This window comes from Oncorhynchus nerka, linkage group LG11 (genome assembly GCF_034236695.1).
Source record: "Oncorhynchus nerka isolate Pitt River linkage group LG11, Oner_Uvic_2.0, whole genome shotgun sequence".
Taxonomy (NCBI): domain Eukaryota; kingdom Metazoa; phylum Chordata; class Actinopteri; order Salmoniformes; family Salmonidae; genus Oncorhynchus; species Oncorhynchus nerka.
The window spans coordinates 31,580,772-31,599,220 of NC_088406.1; the positions used below are offsets into that span (position 1 = coordinate 31,580,772).

An 18,449-nucleotide genomic window follows, 5' to 3' on the forward strand; every position below is an offset into this window, starting at 1 on the left:
TCGGTTGGCATTACAGTGATCAATGTTCTCCCTCTAAATTCACATACAGGTCATGATGTCTGTCCAGACCCATTCTCCTGAAGAGGGAGGGGAGCTGCCATGAAGCCTCTGTAGACTGGGGGAATTTCAATGGCATTGTTCTCACTGGGACTGTGGGAGTGAGTCATGATGTATGTTTGCCACCATTTGTTCGAGGCAGGGAGCAAAGTTCCCATTCGTCTGTGGTAATGTTTAACAGGCTGGTTTTGGGTGATATGGTAGCTACAGTACACAACCGTCACACAAGAGGGAATATCAGAAGCATCATCAATAGCGTTCCTCCTCTCACAGCCAGTGGTGCAGTACCTGTCAGAAATCCTCACACTGAGGTAAGTGAGATAGATACTGTAAAAAAATATGTATTTTGTTCAACAATAAATTCACCCAGTCAACATATTTCTGTGGGATATAGCAGCTCTGTGGTATCTAGCATATACAATAGGAGGACAAACATTGCATATTACCATAAATATATAATATAAGGGATGATTTATTGGATATCTACGATTATTACAAGATATAGGGTTGAGAAGTTGCATCGAGATTACACAATACAAATGTTATAGTGCATATCGGTGTGTATCTCTTCAGTATATTTTTTGGGACTTACTCTATTTTACTGAGATTGTATCTTCTCAAACTATACCTTAAGGATTATAGAACAATTAGAGAACAAACTTTAGGGATGTGATTTTCTTGTTTGAGATAAGTCAATTTTATTTATATGAGAAGAACGTTCTCTGAAGCGGAAAAACAGCTTGAATCACCTTGATTTATTTTTGGTACATTTAATCAGAGGTAGTAGATGTGTAAATTTGAATGACAAATTCATTACACAAAATAAATTATGTTTTTCCTGCCAATTTAGAAAAGAAAGCAATCAAGATTACTGCCTTTGACTGCCAACATGGTGTGCGTGATTGTATCTGTAACACACTGCCACATCCATTCTGTAATGAATGAAGGTTTACCATCAACACATGTTCATTAATGTATTTTTTATCTCACTCTCTTGTCTCTGTGTCATTTCAGCTTGGAACAATGGCTTGACTGTTTTCTGGAAAGTATGGACAACCTCATCCCCTTGATACTGCTGGCCTGTGTGGCTCAGGGTGAGACTCTCATACCAACAAGGACTACACTTGGGTTAGATTCTAATATCAGAAGTCACTCATTTGCCTGTGCCCCCCCCCCCCCCCCCCCACCACCACCACCACCACAATGTGGTTGATCATTGAACCCCTTGATATTAAACCCACAGGCACACTAATTAACTTCCTAATGATATATGTGCTCTGCATAATTAATTTCCTCAAATTGGTGGTGTTTCTTGTTAGTTGGAGGATATAGTGGTCAGGGACAAGAGTGTCACTGAATCCCATCTCAAATTAGAGCATGAAAATGTTCATTCCTTCATTCATTCTCCCATAAAAGTATGAGCTATATAAGCTGCCCTAGATATTTCTCAGACCTAATTTCCCAAATGGATACATCAGTTATGACTCCACACAGGCCATATCAGCTAACACAGTTAGCACTGCACAAACAATTTATACGTCACCCAGATTACTTGGAAATGAGCGTATTATTTAATATTCCAAAGTTGCACCAGACCCATTAATATTTTCCCCTTTACACCTCCCTTTATCAATGGAATTAAGTTGTGATGCACCACTGAAATTCAATTGGGGGATGACTTTTCTAAAGAAGGAGAGTAATGTAAATGTCTCACAGCAGAGCTTTTCTCCTCGCAGACTATACAGTCTATCTATTCTTAACCAGGTACACAGTCTTGTTGGTTATTAAATCTAACATGGCACTTCAGCTGTTAATGTGTTTGTTTCCCCATCCCAGCGCAATGCTACTTAGAGAGCGCCCACTCGCTGCCTGCTGCTGCTATGGGCCCTAATTTACATTGTCCTTTTGGTCTGTACTCTACACTGCAAATCCTGGTTGCCCGAGCCAAATCCTGCTTGCCATCTGGACAGGTCGACACAGATTTAGAGTCGCTCTCCTCATTTGGACCCACTGGTTTAACATGTTTGTCTGGAGCCGACAAGCATGTGACTAATGTTTCACCTCTGTCTGCATTCAAAATATGTATATGCAAATTTGGGGTAAGAAAGATCGAGATAAGCTTGAGTAGGTCACATTTCAAAAGTCTTCTTGAGTCAGTTTTATGCAATGCTTTTTCGAGGATGAATCTTAGTCAGATCGTGCTTGTTTCTAACAGCCTCACAATCAACCAAGACAGTCACACCTCATATACCATATCAGAGAGTGATTCCGTGGGATTCAAACACTGAAATGTGTCATTGGTTTCTATTATAACTCAATCATGATTTTATCACAACACCCCAATGTCACCCACATTCCCCGACCACCATGCTTCTGACGCCCATGTCTCTGTCTGTCCCTGTTAGTGTTGAATTCCCAGATGCAGCTGAATCCCAGAAGCATCACTTTGCTGCGAGGTGACACGGCCCGACTGATCTGCAGCACAGCTGAGCCCTGGCAGGTGATGGTGTGGATCCTCAACGGTGGCTCTGTGTTGACTATCTCAGCCCAGTACGGTATTCTCTCAAACAACCCCAATGTGAACGCCATTAACTGCTCCACCAATCAGCTCTCCAGCTGGGAATTGACACTGAATAGAGTCCAGCGCAGCTACCAGGGGCAGGTGACCTGTGACCTCCAAAACATCCAGAGGCAAACTGCCGATCTGTTTGTTCAAGGTTTGTGTGCTTTTCTCATTCGGCTGTCCTTGAGGTGGCTGCCTACTGGCTGGCTGACAGTATTTAGTATGGCAGAGAAACAAAGGAGCCACAGTTACTGTACTGCAAAGGTTTTTCAAGAGATTATTTCAAAAGGCAGCTGTGAAGGGAGATTTTAGTTTCTTATGGATTCTCTCTCTCTCCTTGTCTCTCACACATGTACGCACACTCACGTGTACACGTGCATACACACACAAAGAAAACAAAACAGTGGCAACACTATTCAGGGGCATCTCAGTGCAAGAGGCGTCACTACTGTACCTGGTTAGAATCCAGGCTGAATCACATCCGGCCATGATTGGGAGTCCCAAAGGGCAGCGCACAATTGGCCCAGCGTCGTCTGGGTTTGGCCGGGTAGGCCATCATTGTAAATAAGATTTTTCTCTTAACTAACTTGCCTAGTTAAATAAAGGTTAAATAAAAAAATGAAAGAAGACATGAAGGAAGGATTTAACATTGACTAGGAGCGGAAAAGCAGAATAAACAAAAAGTTGAACCTTATCCTTGATGATGCCACCCACACACTCCTAGAGACAAAAACTCAATGTATTCCTAAGTCATATTGGCTTGTTCTTTTAACTGAAAGCTTTTGTTTGAACTTGTTTGGGGTTTCATGCGCGAGGTAGATTTTCTCTAGTTTTTCTCACAGCTGCTGATTTGGTTGTTGGACATCGATCCAGGTGTATATCAATGGAGGGAATTCATTTGGGGCCTGTCTCAAAGGAAGACTGCTGCATTAGCTGTTTTGATGGGCTGTATGACATTGTTGGAGTGTGTGGGATGGAAATCGATTGGGCTAGTTATAAATACAGGGTGGAGGACACTTTCCTGAGCGCCAGTTATAAGACGCGTCACTGCAGTACCTGGTTCAAATCCAGGCTGCATCACATGTGATTGGGAGTCCCATAGGGTGGTTCACAATTTGGACACTGTCGTCCGGGTTTGGCCGGGGTAGGTTGTCATTGTAAATAAGAATTTGTTCTTAAGTGACATGCCTAGTTAAATAAAGGTTAAATAATTAAAATGATATACCAGCCAGGATTGAGTCTGTCATCCCTCACCTGATACGCCCTCCTTCTATCCTTGTATTCCTCTGTTGCTCTATCCTTCTTTTGCTGTTTCCCTCTATCCCTGTTTCCCTTTTCCCCCTCTATCTCTCTTTCCATATGTTTCTCCATCACTGTTTCTCGACTTGTTAATGCCGATTAAGGCAGCCCTCAGCACCTCTCTGATTCAGAGGTTGGGTTAAATGCGGGTGACACATTTAGATTGAACGCATGCAGTTGTACAACTGACCAGGTATCCCCTTTCCCTTTTCCCCTCTCTCCCTGTTTCCCACGATCTCTCCCTGTTTCCCTCTATCTCTCCCTGTTTCCCTCTATCTCTCCCTGTTTCCCTCTATCTCTCCCTGTTTCCCTCTATCTCTCCCTGTTTCCCTCTATCTTATCCTGTTTCCCGCTATCTCTCCCTGTTTCCCTCTATCCCTCCCTGTTTCTCTCTATCTCTCCCTGTTTCCCTCGATCTCTCCCTGTTTCCCTCTATCTTTTCCTGTTTCCCTCTTTTTTTTCCTGTTTCCCTCTATCTCTCCCTGTTTCCCTCTATCTCTCCCTGTTTCCCTCTATCTTTTCCTGTTTCCCTCTATCTTTTCCTGTTTCCCTCTATCTTTTCCTGTTTCCCTCTATCTCTCCCTGTTTCCCTCTATCTTTTCCTGTTTCCCTCTATCTTTTCCTGTTTCCTTCTATCTCACCCTGTTTCCCTCTATCTATCCCTGTTTCCCTCTATCTCTCCCTGTTTCCCTCTATCTTTTCCTGTTTCCCGCTATCTCTCCCTGTTTCCCTCTATCCCTCCCTGTTTCTCTCTATCTCTCCCTGTTTCCCTCTATCTCTCCCTGTTTCCCTCTATCCCTCCCTGTTTCTCTCTATCTCTCCCTGTTTCCCTCTATCTCTCCCTGTTTCCCTCTATCTTTTCCTGTTTCCCTCTATCTTTTCCTGTTTCCCTCTATCTCTCCCTGTTTCCCTCTATCTTTTCCTGTTTCCCTCTATCTCTCCCTGTTTCCCTCTATCTTTTCCTGTTTCCCTCTATCTCTCCCTGTTTCCCTCTATCTTTTCCTGTTTCCCTCTATCTTTCCTGTTTCCCTCTATCTGTCGTTTCCTATTTCCCTCTTTCCCTCTTTTCCACTTTCCCCTCCATCTATCTCTCTCTCTTTTCTCCTCTTCCTTTATCCCTGTATCCATTATTTTTATCCCTGTATCCATTATTTTGTTCCACTAGGAGGATTTAAACCACTGTTATCTTCTAAGTTATAAGGGTGGTGTTTCACATAATGGATTTCCTTGACAGGCATGGTTTTCAAAGTATCACTGTCTGTGCTTTGAACTATTGGTTATCTTGTTCAGATATATTATGTTGATATATTTGGAGCAAGTTCATGAATGACTGAAAATACTCTTCTTGAACTTTTATTTGGATCTTGAGGACATTACTGTTTTCCTTTTCGTTATTCAATTTCTTATCGTTGATGCAGTGCTTTGCGCCACTGTAACCACAGTGCATTTCTCTGATTTCACTACGTTTGACAGCATGCAGATAGACTGTTCCACAAGGGCGAAGGTGTGGAGAGACTGAGTAACACAAATATTGAAGTGTTCAAAAGTCAGGGCAGGATAAGAATCAGAGCTCCTCCTCAGATTTAGCTGAAATTGTTATTTCTCCAAGCCAAAAGTATTCCAGTGAATCATCTCCGAGGGTTTTCTGGGGATGCCCTGCATGGAAAATAATTACAACAGAGAATACTCAGCCAGAAATGAAGAAACATGAAGAATGATTACAACCCATACACTGGGCCAGAATTCACCAGAACTGATAAGCTGGTATGGACAGTAGCAATGCTAGGAGGTGTTGCTGATATCTCCTCTACATTTTTCACAAGTCCTATAATCTTATTATAAACTCCACTCATATTGGAAAGTTGGACCAAAGACAAATGGGTTGGTAACAAGAAAAGCTGTGAAATTAATAATTCATTTTGCGATGAAAACATAAATATTGTATTAATGATGTTTACTCTGCAACATTTTAGCATAAAAATGAATGAGATGGTAATGATGATGATATGTAAAAAAAAAACATTTTTTTTAAAGATGATGATGATGACATTACACAATACAAGATATTCAGATATTCCCCTTTCCGCTCTCATTATTCAGCTAATTTTGCCCTGCTGCAAACTGAGAGCTCAGCTAAAAGCCTGAACAAAGTCATCCATGCAAAAAGGAGGGAACAAAGCAATGACCCATTGCCTTCAATATATTACAGGATTCCTCCTTTATTGCCAATTCTACACATTATAACTGACATACACTGAGTATACCAAACATTAGGAACACTTTCCTAATATTGAGTTGGACACCCCCCTTTTTCCATCAGAACAGCTTCAATTCGTTGGTGCATGGACTCTACAAGGTATCGAAAGTGTTCCACAGGGATGCTGGCCCATGTTGACTCCAATGCTTCCCACAGTTATGTCAAGTTGGCTGGATGTCCTTTGGGTGGTGGACCATTCTTGATACACATGGGAAACTGTTGAGTGTGAAAAAATCCAACAGTGTTGCAGTTCTTGACACAAACCGGTGTGCCTGGCACCTACTACCATGCCCCGTTCAAAGGCACTTCAATATTTTGTCTTGCCCAGGCACCTTCTAAATGGCACATATAAACAATCCATGTCTCCTCCCCTTCATCTACACTGATTTTAAGTGGATTTAACAAGTGACATCAAGAAGGATCATAGCTTTCACCTGGATTCACCTGGTCAGTCTATGTCATAGAAGCAGCAGGTGGTCTTAATGTTTTATATACTCAGTGTATGTAACCACTACCCATTAACAATAGTGCATGGTGGATCAAGTCCTCCAGTGTGGATGCAGAAGATCTCAGAGCCTTTGAATTAATTGTGCATCTAGGCATTTTCCAGTTACCAGTCAGCAACTCTTCTGGTGATTTGTGGCCTGTTGGTCCAAATATACCATCGGAGGAGAGCCACAAATCTACACTGGAGACGGGCCCTTTGCTCTCCTCAGCCCTGATGATGGGGGAGGAGCCTCATGTTGTGAGACACTGACTTTCTCTCCTCAAATGGATCAATCTTCCATCCATAATTAGTTGCAGTAGTTTATTAGTCCATGGAAGTGAGATGCTGCTTTCTTCTTCTGATCCCCATTACTTTATTGCACTGCTGAGATTCCTTTTACAGCCTTTTCAATAGGGGAGTCGGAGTAATCAAAGTTACACATCAATTTACAGCATATGACACCAAATCAAATATGAAAGCGCAGCCTATGACGAATGGGGGAGCCGTCATTGTGCACAGAACATTGAGAGCTTTGATCCTGAATGTAATTCAGTTAGACAAAGCGACAAAGCGTCAGTAATTATCCGTCTATCTATAGCAATTCTCTGCTGCGCCGTCTGCCTTTCACTCTGCTAGACAATAGACTTCACAGACGATATCGCCCAGTCTAAGTGTCTTATTTGGTTGCCAGTGTCTGAGAGGGGAAAGAGGCATTCTCCCATCAGCCAATTGAGACCTCGAGGCACACGATTAATAATTTAGGAAGAGTAAGAAGCCTCTATAAGTGAGCAGGTATATTGCGATCGGAGAATCCCTATCAGTCTCACAATGGACTAGAATGACCTGGTAAACTGTAAAAAAAAAAAACATATATACAGTATCCCAAAACATTTACAATTTTCTTTCCAGAGAGGGGTAATGTGGCCATCACAGGGGGGAACGTGACTGTGCTGAAGGGGGAAGAGATCCTGTTCCAGTGCCTGGCTGTAGGCTGGTACCCAGTGCCTAGTCTGACTTGGCTTGTGAATGGCAGAGAGGTGGACCAGAGTCAGTACAACATCAGCACTGAAGGGCCTGTTGATGTGGATGGGCTCTACAACCTGACCAGTAACCTCAGCGTCCAGGCAGCAGAGAGCTCTCATGTGGAGTGCCTAGCCTCTGTCTCTGCCCTCCCCACGCCCCAGGCCAGCAGTGTACGTCTGACTGTGGGTGAGACACATAAACACTCTCTTTCGCTCTCACTCTTTCTCTCTACTCTGAGCTGGGGTTTGTCTATGTCCACATATTCATCAGTGAAAGCAGACGGTGGGGAGTTGTTATTGGTGATGAGAGAAATTACAAGAAAGGCATTGCAGGATAGACACAAGGCTTTAATCACCATTGAAGTGGAGCAAAGTGTTCCCAATCTCTCTGAAGTCATCCTACATGAATAGAGTATTGGGAGCTGCAGGATTTGCTGCGTTCACTGAGTTTCCCCTCTGTGGTTTGGGTAGTCTTGAAATGCATTCAATTGCGTAAACAAAAGACGGAACTCTCCCTGCCAGCAAACCCTGATAATAGTCTATTGATTAAAACATTATTGAATAATGCAATTTTTCAGCTTCTTTGGGACTAAACCTCATAAATTACCTTATTTTTTTAGTTGCAGAGGTGGGTGTGGAGAATGTATGCGACGACTGCGCTGTTCTAATGGCAGTAACAGCCTCCGTGTCTGCCATGCTCCTGCTCCTGCTGCTAAGCATCTGCATTGTCCTCTGTTACATACGGAGGAGAAGAGCAAGTAAGCACCTTTCTTTTCTTTTTATACGGCTCAGTGAAAAATGTCCAACCCCCCCCCCCACCCCCACAGGAACAATGATTAAAGTATAATGAAGGAGTTAGGCTGTCACACGTAGTGATTCTGCAGTGTGCCCCACACCTGCATCGGCAAGGTCATGGATTTTTGAACACATACAGAACTTCAACTGTCAGCAGAATGCTCCAGGTCTAAAGTGCTGGCTTTGGCCTAACCCCCACCTGTCCATAAAACACAGGAGCACTACCATGGAGAGATAGTTGTCCAGGAGAGACACACTGGACACAGCACCTCCTGGTGGTCACTCTATGGAAATGCAGTTATTCTGTACACAGGTAGACAGACTCATGAATATGGGTGAGAATTACATTAGGCAGGAGTTAGCCAATCATATTTAGTTTATTTTTCATTTGCTAGGTTGAATAATCTGAGAGTTATGTCTATCATCAAACAGACTTATGATCTGGTGTTACATATACCAAGACTGATTCATTATGACTCTAATAGGGGCCACAATCCACAAACATGTCTCTGAAGTGACCCCCAAAAATCTTCAACATCATACCCCTGGGATTAATGTCTTTCTGGGTTACCAGCAACCAGTGACTAGAAGGTTTTGTGAGTCTTTGGCGGCTTTAGGAGTAGAGATGGTTGGTGAGGAGTTTCTGGAGAGCCATCTCAGAGGTGATCGTTGTTGTGGGCGACGAGGCGGCCGTCTGGCTGTTGTGTGAGATAACAAAACTTGCCCCTGAGTCATACATTAGACTGCTCTAATCCCTGCAACTGATTTCAGACCAGTGCAAATCAGGGCCGTTATTTGGCAGTTGTAGGATTATCTTAATAAGGCAGGTGTGCCCTCTTAAGTACATTTACAGTATTCACACAATAGTCTGGTATCTTTTCACTGTCATTGATTTGGTACAGTTCCTTTCCCGCTGCTTTCCTTATTGTAATTCCCAGGCAGCAAAGCGTCAAATCAACATAATCAGTATTTTTCCCATTTAAGAAAATGGCATGGCTCCAAGTCAGTCTTGCTCCCTGAACTAATCCAACACACTGAAGAGTAATGTATGCATTGTAATTATTCAGACAGAATGTGGATGAAATATATTCACCTTAATAACTTTGAACAGTGTGGGTTTAAAACAATAAAGGACGAGGCAATTTCTCCTCCTGTAAAAGAGTTTATCCTTTTCCTGGGCCGGCACCATCTGTACCACCATTGTTATAGAATTGTTTTCTCTCTGGCCAGGACCTTGGGCTAAGAAAGGTAATGATGCTGTGTGATAATATTCATTAACAATCAGCTCAGGCTTTCACTCTAACATTACTAAAGTGACCTCAGGCTACAGTGAGTGTGTGCTGGCCCAAAACGAGTGAAAGCTGCATTTACAGCTGTCATACACTCTTATACACTCATTCACCCTATAGAAGAACCATTTGAAGAACCCTTTTTGGTTGCAGGTAGAACCCTTTCTTCATGGAACCCAAAAGGGTTCTACCTGAAAGCCAAATGGGTTATTACCTGGAACCAAAAAGGGTTCTCCTACTGGTACAGCTGAATAACCCTTTTGGAACCTTTTTTTCTAAGATTTTATTTTGGAGCTTCAGACACTGAGCAAACTAAATGATGTTGTGGTCTATGCAACCACAAGCAAGGTCAGGATTACTGTATAGGCCTAGATTGAGCATTGAGACAGTGAAAATCCTGTATGATAGCCATAATGTAAGATCACATAAGATCATGACATGTATTTTTCTGTATTTGGTTGTCTTTCAGAATCAAGCCTACCGGAGGCAATAAGGTGAGAGTTTGATGCTCTTTGTGCCATTATTTCTAACCTCTCAACCTGCTTGTTGATGTGGGATTATACAGTGTTTGAAACGGTACAGATATTTATTTTTATTGGCGAGAGCTGACGAATGAAGATCCAGGATCAAATGTGGCTACTTTCGAGGACGTGACTAACCATCCATAAAACGATTTATGGAAAACATTTGTGAGAGGGAACTAATACAGTCTCATCCTATTGATACAAAATTCCATTAGTCCTTTACACAAGTTACTGCTGGGACTCAACATAAATCAGTAAATAAGTCTACCCAAAGACTGGGACTGGGATTTTATAGTTAATTAAATAAAGAAGTGAGAATCATTTGGAACATTAGATGGTTATTAGATTATAACATCGACATTAAGACTGGAACTCTAGTTTACTCAAAAATATCCACATGGCTGTCAATGAAACAGAAAACAAGACATACACAATAACACATCCAAGTTGAACTCACAAGTGAAATTCATGACAATATGTACATTCAGGAGACTCAAATTAATTTGCATAGGAATGGAATGTGTGACGCCCTGGACTGTGGAATTGAAAGCAGATGTATACTGTTGGTGGAGCTGCCTGACACTTGTCCTCGGCAGCCAGGTAATCAGTCTCTGAAGGGGGACTTGAAGTCCAGGCACAGTTTCTCTCTTCTCTCATGAAGTGAGGGCATATGCTGTGCCAAGGATGATTCTGCAAGCATGCTTCTGTATTCGCTCAAGTTTGATTTGATTTGATCAGAGAGGGCTTGAGTCAAGGAGCTGTGCCAAACTGGTGCGGCATACTCTAGGGAGGGTCAAACTTAGCTAGTAGATTTGTCAGCAGTTTTAATGTCCCTAATGATACTATTTTACTATTGACGCAGGGAACACGCTGACAGAAGAGTTGTTAAGTCTAAATAAATTGAATAATTATAATGGCTTTATTTTTTCATAGGTATCAGCAGATTACAATGGGGAAATAAACACTATAGCCTGTACACTGCAGTCACAAGAGAAAACAATTTATAGTACCAACATAAAGCTCACAAAACTGTTGCTTCTTTCAAGGTTACACCATTTTCCTGCTGCAGGAGACTGAGATCTGTAGGAATAGGTCATATTTTCCATTGGGCTTTTCCTCTTGGTTTCCACAGGATAGACAAATCAAAGAGCGGGAGAAGCTCCGTTGCCGAGGAGACCGGGGGGGAGGTCAACCTGGGATACACCACAGAGGGCCACTCAGGTGAGAGTCAGGGTGACAAATACCCCTGTTCCTCATTAAGACACATTATCCTCAACATCTAATGAGATCAGTGAGGTAGGTAGGAATAGAAAATCAGAATGGATAGGCTATTCTATTTTATCTGTGATTTTTACAATTTGTTAAAAGTATTATAGGCTACTAACAGCATTAGAGGCTATAATTGACTATGATGTAATAATAACGCCATGTTCTATGTTGGAGCCGCTGTACCGTGCTACCTCCCCTGAGCACAGTGTGGTACAGTGAAATGGTCAGAGGGGATGTCAGGTCAGGTAAATGCCTGTTTCTCACTCGACAGACGCTGGCCGCAGTGACCTCATCGTCACTGGGGAAACCCACAGCCAGATGAACTCCATCAGCGCTCACAAGGTAAGGAGAGGGAGAGAGGGCCACTTACTGCAGCTGAATAATGCAGAGTCAGTCTCCATTATGCAGCCGGAGTTCCTGACACCTCCCAGGCTCTCACATTGACGGGGACTGCAGGGACTGCCCAGATCGTCCTCCCCTGGCCGGAGGACAGTTAACTTTCAATGACTGCATTGCATCCTATTCGCTATAGAGTGCACTAGTTTTAACCAGGGCCCATGATTTACTCATAATAGACCCACTGTACTGTATATGATAACAGGCTAACTAACTGACTGTTCAAAATGTAGATTAAAGTTAGTGAATAATATATTGGATATTAGTTCATCAATGTTGATGAACCAATGGAGCTTCTTAGATGGTTTTATAAAGATTGTTAAGAAATAACACCAGTAGCTGATTGGAATATTGATCAAAGGAATGTTCAGAGTTGTTGCATGATCAGTAATGGTGATGGGAGAACGATATGGCAACCACACTCTCCTTGTCTTGTCCTTCAAGTAGCTTTGCACAAGGTCAAAAGTTCAACTGTCACAAAATATTCACATTTTCTATATTCCAGATCCCAGATGTTGTCTCTTCCAGTAACTTCTCGCCAACCACCAGAGAGAGTACTGCCCCAACTGACCACTGTGGAGATGGCTCCAAGACAGTCAGAAGAATGACTACAGTGTGATCGTCGTATGGGATCCAAACAAGATATGCTGGATTTTTACTGTTACATTAGTGTAACATTGCCAATTATGCTACACAACATGCTTTTCATTAAATATATCACACTTTATTGTACATACTGTAGGTATATTCACTTGGTGTAAACTTTTTAAAACATTTTGTATTGTCACTGCATATTGAGGATACCTAATCCCATGGAATGAACTCTCAACACATTGTTTGCGGGGTTTTGTGTTCACACAGTTTTTGGGATCACACAGACCAAGACATCAGATGACTGACTCTCTCATACATTTTTGTTCTCACTCACATATTCTTCCCAGGTTTTAGGAGGAGTTGTTCTCTCTTTCTGACTGAAAACAACAGATTAATCTTATAAGGTGCACACTGTGATTTATGATTTGACTGTGTAAGATTCTTAGTTTGCTGTATAATAGTTATAGTCAGATTGTGTAGGATGTATAGTGTTGTTTAAAATCAATCTAGCTGCGCACAGCGCTGTTGTCCTCATTTGAGTATCAAATCAACTGTGGTATATTAGTGATATGGATTAAGAAACACAATAGCCTGGACCCCACTGAGTCATGGGTTCATCGTTGATATCTGTGTAAGCCTATGTTAATCCTCCTGTCAACAGTTACATGGCCAACTCACCATCCTCACAATGCTCAGCTAGGTTTCACATTTTCATAGGTGACAGGGTTCGGAAAAGATAAAGCATGGGACAATTTTCGGCGATATAGTGGCATGGTTTCAAGACCTCCTTGTAAGTAGATGTTAACCCGGCAGTTACATGGGTCTGTATTGACCAATCATCACAATGGTCAATGATAAGGCCTGGGAAGTGAGTGACAGCAGGTGTTCTAGTGGCATTTTCCTCCAGTTGAGGTGTTATAGGATAGGGATACCTTCCTGTGTTCATTGATGAATGATGCCAACATTAATAATGTATGCTATCCCTTCCTGTGAAAATGGATACAAGTGACTTTCAACAAAACGGAAGACAAAAATGGCTTTTTATTACGTGTGATATGTAAACCTTTTCTTCAAAAGCTGCCTATGATATAAAAATAAAGCATGTTCTATGTTATATGAGAGTAAATGTATGTTACGCAATACGACCATGCTGGATGGAACTCAAGGGATTCAATAATGTATGTATTCAATACACACTACTGGCATTAATAGAAAGACCATTCACTGTCTCTATCTACCCCTGAATAGAGTTAAGCAACCAAGGAGCAACCAAACCCCAGTTAACTGGCAGAGCCACAGTGTTCGGTCAGTCATTGTCCCTCACAAAGGCGGAACCAGGGTGTCATAAAATGTTTAATCTGAAAGAGCCATTTTCACCAACAATAGCTAGTCCGAGAACCTTGTTCCCCCCTCTTCCCTTTTCTTCATATAATCATTTTGACAGCTAAACCGTAGTCCAATATGTGTTAGCACCTCTCCCCTCGCCTCCTTATATCTCTAACTCAATGAATTCCCTTTTCAGGAGAGGAAACGGCTCCAACAGCCATGGAAAAGCTTGGAGTGGTATGCTGCTGCTCCTGTGAGAGAGAGGCTCAGCAATGCATTGGAATGTGGATATTCTTGCAGAAGGGATGATATCACATTTGCATTTTATAATGGTAAAGGAGAATAGTCACGAGTGGCAGAGGTATATGAACCTGTCATAGCAATTCTATAGTCAGACTGGCGTTACTGTCACTTACAGAGTCGGCATGCATAAAAAATAATGACATGCCTATGACTTCTATCTCAGAGGTCGAGGCACTTGATTTGTTACATCTTTTAACAGCATGGGGGTGGAAAGTGGCAAGGAATGCAATCAGTGGCTTATGCTTTGTAAATAGAAAACACACAGACATCTCAGTGTATTTATGCATTCTTATAGACCCATTTAGCACATTGATTTGACTTGTCAGTGTCTGTGACCTTTGTGGAGAAGAAGGGGCCAGAAACACCACAGAGCAAAATGTTTGGGCCCTGACCTTAATACCTCTTTATATGCAGATTATGTGGTTTTCTAGTCTAATTTGTCTATCTGTAAATTGTACAGTAATTGTATCTGTGCAGCCTGTAGTTTGAAGATTCCACTTGGTGTCAGAGAGTGAGTGACAACCTTTAATAGAAAGTAAATGAAAGACATAACATCCTTATTGGGTGGCGTTTTGTTCACTGCAATTCTATTTCAGCAGATGGGTGATAGTACAGATCTTCTCCTTCTTAAAAATCCCATAATGCCTGTGCCTGAGAGGAAAGTGGCCTAGCCCTAACGTGTTTGTCCCAGCCTTCTGTTTTTCCACACCAAACGCAAAGCAGCGGCTATTAAATAAATTAAACATCCTCCAGTGGGTTCACAAAGAGGGGCATGATATGAGAGGCCTATTACATGACTCTGTTCTGTGTTTTGTTTTCCAGACTAATGTTACCCTCCCTGGAGCTCACTTGAGGTTTTCAGTTACCCTTCATCAACGGTGTATTCATATCGCTAGGATACCCCAAGGTGTGCCTTTCCAGCATCAACATCTTGGCAGCATCTCTGTCTCTCGCTCACTCATTCTCCATTGCTTCTCCTCCTTTCTTTCTTAGCTCTCCACCTGCTCAGGTTCTTGTGTGAGGCTGCAGTCACGTTGCACAGTCTCTCTCAGGTGCCGTCCTGTCTCTCAGCCTTTGGGGGCAACTCTTACGTAATAAACACTCCTCTCTTCAAGGGGCTTTTCTAACGTATGAATAAATAAATGGAGCCTTTGCTAAGGGTTCTCTGGTTCTCTATTGCATGCTTGTTTAAACAGTCTACATACAGTAAGTATATTTTTAATCTTGAACTGCTTGTGCCGGAGAGAAACAGGGCTTGTACAGATATAGAAACACAGGTTATTCTATTGAGTAACTATTGAGTAAACACAAGGCAAGGTGGCACCAGATTCATCTCTCCTCATTGACCCATGAATGTAGATACATGAGTGCAACTCCGTCACTCCAATATTAACATAATAATACGGCAGTAATAGGATGTGAAGCCTGAGAGCTCTTCACCATTTCTATAAATATTTATTCATGCATATTAGACCCCAGTGACATTAAATACTTTGCCTCTTCCGGAGGGGTCTTGATTTGATGTAATTGACTTGAATTAAATTGTCCCTCTTGGCATTGGTCAGGGCAAATAAAACAATTGTGCTTGGTTTGTGCCTCTCAGGGCCAATGCTGATGAATAACTTAGCATGGCCTCCCTCTCGTTATTGAAAGCCAATGCTCTCAAGTGCATCTTTCACTGGCCTGGGCATGAGTGAAAGGCTTCCAAAACCAGTCCTTTGCTACTGTATTATGTGTCTGGGTTATTAAAGGCAACTGGAGCAAAACATCCTTGACGTGACCCTGTTAACATAATTAAGGCTCTCTTAATTAGCTGATTAATGCAATTTAGAAATAGATGGCGCAGCCCTTTACCAGAGTGTGAGAGAGAGAGCTGCATGTGGCTGTCCTTTCTCTGTGAGAGATCTCTGAGAGAGGCAGACTGGTATATGTTTCTTCACTTTGCTCCAGACCCCAGTGGCTGATTGAAGATGCAATTCGGGATCTTAAGCACTTAGGAATTCGTACCAAATCATACGAATTTAAAAAATAATCATGGACCTATTTTGGCTTGTGAGCACTACTTTCAAAACTACTTGCTGAAATTATACAAAAGCTCTAGAGTATCACTTTAACTGGTTGTGGCTGAATTTGGAGCAGGGTCAAGGTATGGCCACCTTCTGATTCCTAGCTAAGCAGAACACTTCCACTTTTAAACCTCTGAGGCATCTCCAACCCTGCCCTGCCTTCCCTCTCCCTCCAGTATGTGTCTCTGACTCACTGTACTTTCAGTTAAATTCAATTTCATATCCTACCATTAACATTAGCCGTAGCCAAACACACATTTTTAGTTGCACAAGGGTTATCACCAGAATAAAAACAAGCCCTCTAGTGGGATACATCTTGGAAGAGCATGGAATGAACATCAAGGTCACCTTTTAGCCATTCTAGGAAGAATATTATTATACAGTATACATACATTATAGTGTTATCTATACTCTAATGGTGCATTGCTAATCATAGCAATAGCATTGCATGACAACTCTTACATCTTAGCTTTGTTTTTCTCCTTTCCCTGTGTCAACAGACTGTAATCACATTAATGACTGAACGGTAGCTGGCAAGAAAGCGCTGTTCGACTTATGTGGTACAAGTTAAGCCTTGGGGACGATTCATGTCATCATGTGCACTCAAATAATTATTTGCCGTCAAATATTTTCTGGTCCATTTCTTTAAGGATGAAAGCTTCTTTCTTTTGTTGCAGCATGTGTTTATATTATCGCTGGCAATTCTCAGAGAAGCATAAGTGAACTGGACAGAAGTCTTTTCTTTCTTGAGACAGGCCCTAATATCTTGGTTTGGGGAATTGTTTTGTAGTGTGTTGCTAAGGGCAACCTGCTGTTTCAAACACGGGTGTAGAAACGATTATATCACCAGCCAACTAAGGATGGATATCATTTTTATATCAGTGTAGACTGCATCTGATTCACATTATTCTGTCATTTTTGATGACTTCAATTGCATCCATTTTGGGCAAATAAGAACATATTTTATCTAACAGATGTTATGATGTCCAGTCTATTGTATTTTTTACCCTGTACCTATTCCCTGTACCTATTCGAATATTACCACAGTTAGATTGGGTGCATGGGCACTTCAATGAAATCTCACTTCATCACCCAACCCATCCTTACATTGAGTTCACCCACAGTTGCTCCGATGAACTCTCTGCAGGTTCTGCGGACCTTTTTCCATATGTCCCGACCTGCACTCCTGTCACTGCTGTGCTCAGATGCCAGGGACTTTGGCAGAAAGGGAGCAGCAGTTCACATCCCCTGACAGCTCTCGTCCTGATAAACTACACCCAGCAGTCACAGGGCAGCAGGCAAAAGACTAATGCAACACTAGAGCCCCTAATAGAAAGCCTCTTCATAAAAAATCTGCATTGACTCATCGTTGCTCACTCTCACATCACAGAAGTAGTTTAGTAAAACAACTCCCAAACGGAGACCTACAGCATTAGATAGGATGTTAGACCTCATATGTGTGGATCAGTTTGCTAACTCTGGTATTAGCCCATGGACAACAAATTAGAGACATACCATGACCAATACTGGCACATACCGATTCTTGGATTGGAATTTTCTAGTACTATTCCAGAGTTTAAATTCCAACTGACTTTTTTGTTAAGGTGAGTTGAAAAGCTCTTCCTAAAGCCATCTCTGAGCTGTTTTTGTATTATTTTGAGATGATCAGCAGATATAACTTGTGTCTTGTACTCCACAGTACTGCATGAAGGCATCCAGCACTTTGGCTTCTTCTTTTTTGGGACCAGGATTCAATTATTTCTAATCTCCAGAGAGACCTAGAAGATGAAGGATGCCTTACAGTAGGCTATGAGAGAGTTCACCTCTGTCTCGGCGAGGAAAGTCACCTGCACACACCATCACCCTGGAGTGTTGGAGCCAACCTCTGTGTGCTTCAAAAGAGGAGGGGAAAAATCAAAGGTGTGCTCACTGGTATGAAAGAAAGAACAGATATTGTTTTTTTCAGAGAGCTGCGATATTGGAGGGGCCTTTTGTAAAAGTGGTGGTGACATGGTTTCTCTGTGACCATCTGATGAGATATTTCCCATGGATTTAGACCTGTACCTGTATCCACAAAGCCTCTCAGAGTAGGAGTGCTGATCCAGGATCAGTTTAGCCTTTTAGATTCAAATGAACAAGATTATATGGACAAACTCCTACTTTGAGATGCTTTGTAGATACGGGCCTTGGACACATATATGC

General features: G+C 42.1%; 1 protein-coding gene across 1 annotated transcript; it reads left to right on the forward strand.

Annotated features, from left to right (window-relative positions):
* Window positions 1-161: 161 nt before the first annotated feature.
* LOC115136686 (immunoglobulin superfamily member 5-like) lies at window positions 162-13,666 on the forward strand. The gene is made up of 9 exons (XM_029672353.2): window positions 162-368; window positions 1,072-1,151; window positions 2,463-2,774; window positions 7,573-7,872; window positions 8,306-8,443; window positions 10,239-10,263; window positions 11,426-11,514; window positions 11,834-11,904; window positions 12,464-13,666. Exons 2-9 carry the CDS (start codon window positions 1,106-1,108, stop codon window positions 12,575-12,577), a joined length of 1,095 nt encoding a protein of 364 aa, XP_029528213.2. The 5' UTR covers window positions 162-368; window positions 1,072-1,105; the 3' UTR covers window positions 12,578-13,666.
* Window positions 13,667-18,449: the final 4,783 nt, after the last annotated feature.

Coding starts and splice junctions, on each gene's coding strand:
- LOC115136686 (XM_029672353.2), top strand. CDS start 1,106: ATGGACAACCTCATCCCCTTGATACTGCTGGCCTGTGTGGCTCAGG. Junction 2,775..7,572: donor TGCCGATCTGTTTGTTCAAG/GTTTGTGTGCTT, acceptor TTTTCTTTCCAG/AGAGGGGTAATGTGGCCATC. Junction 8,444..10,238: donor CATACGGAGGAGAAGAGCAA/GTAAGCACCTTT, acceptor GTTGTCTTTCAG/AATCAAGCCTACCGGAGGCA.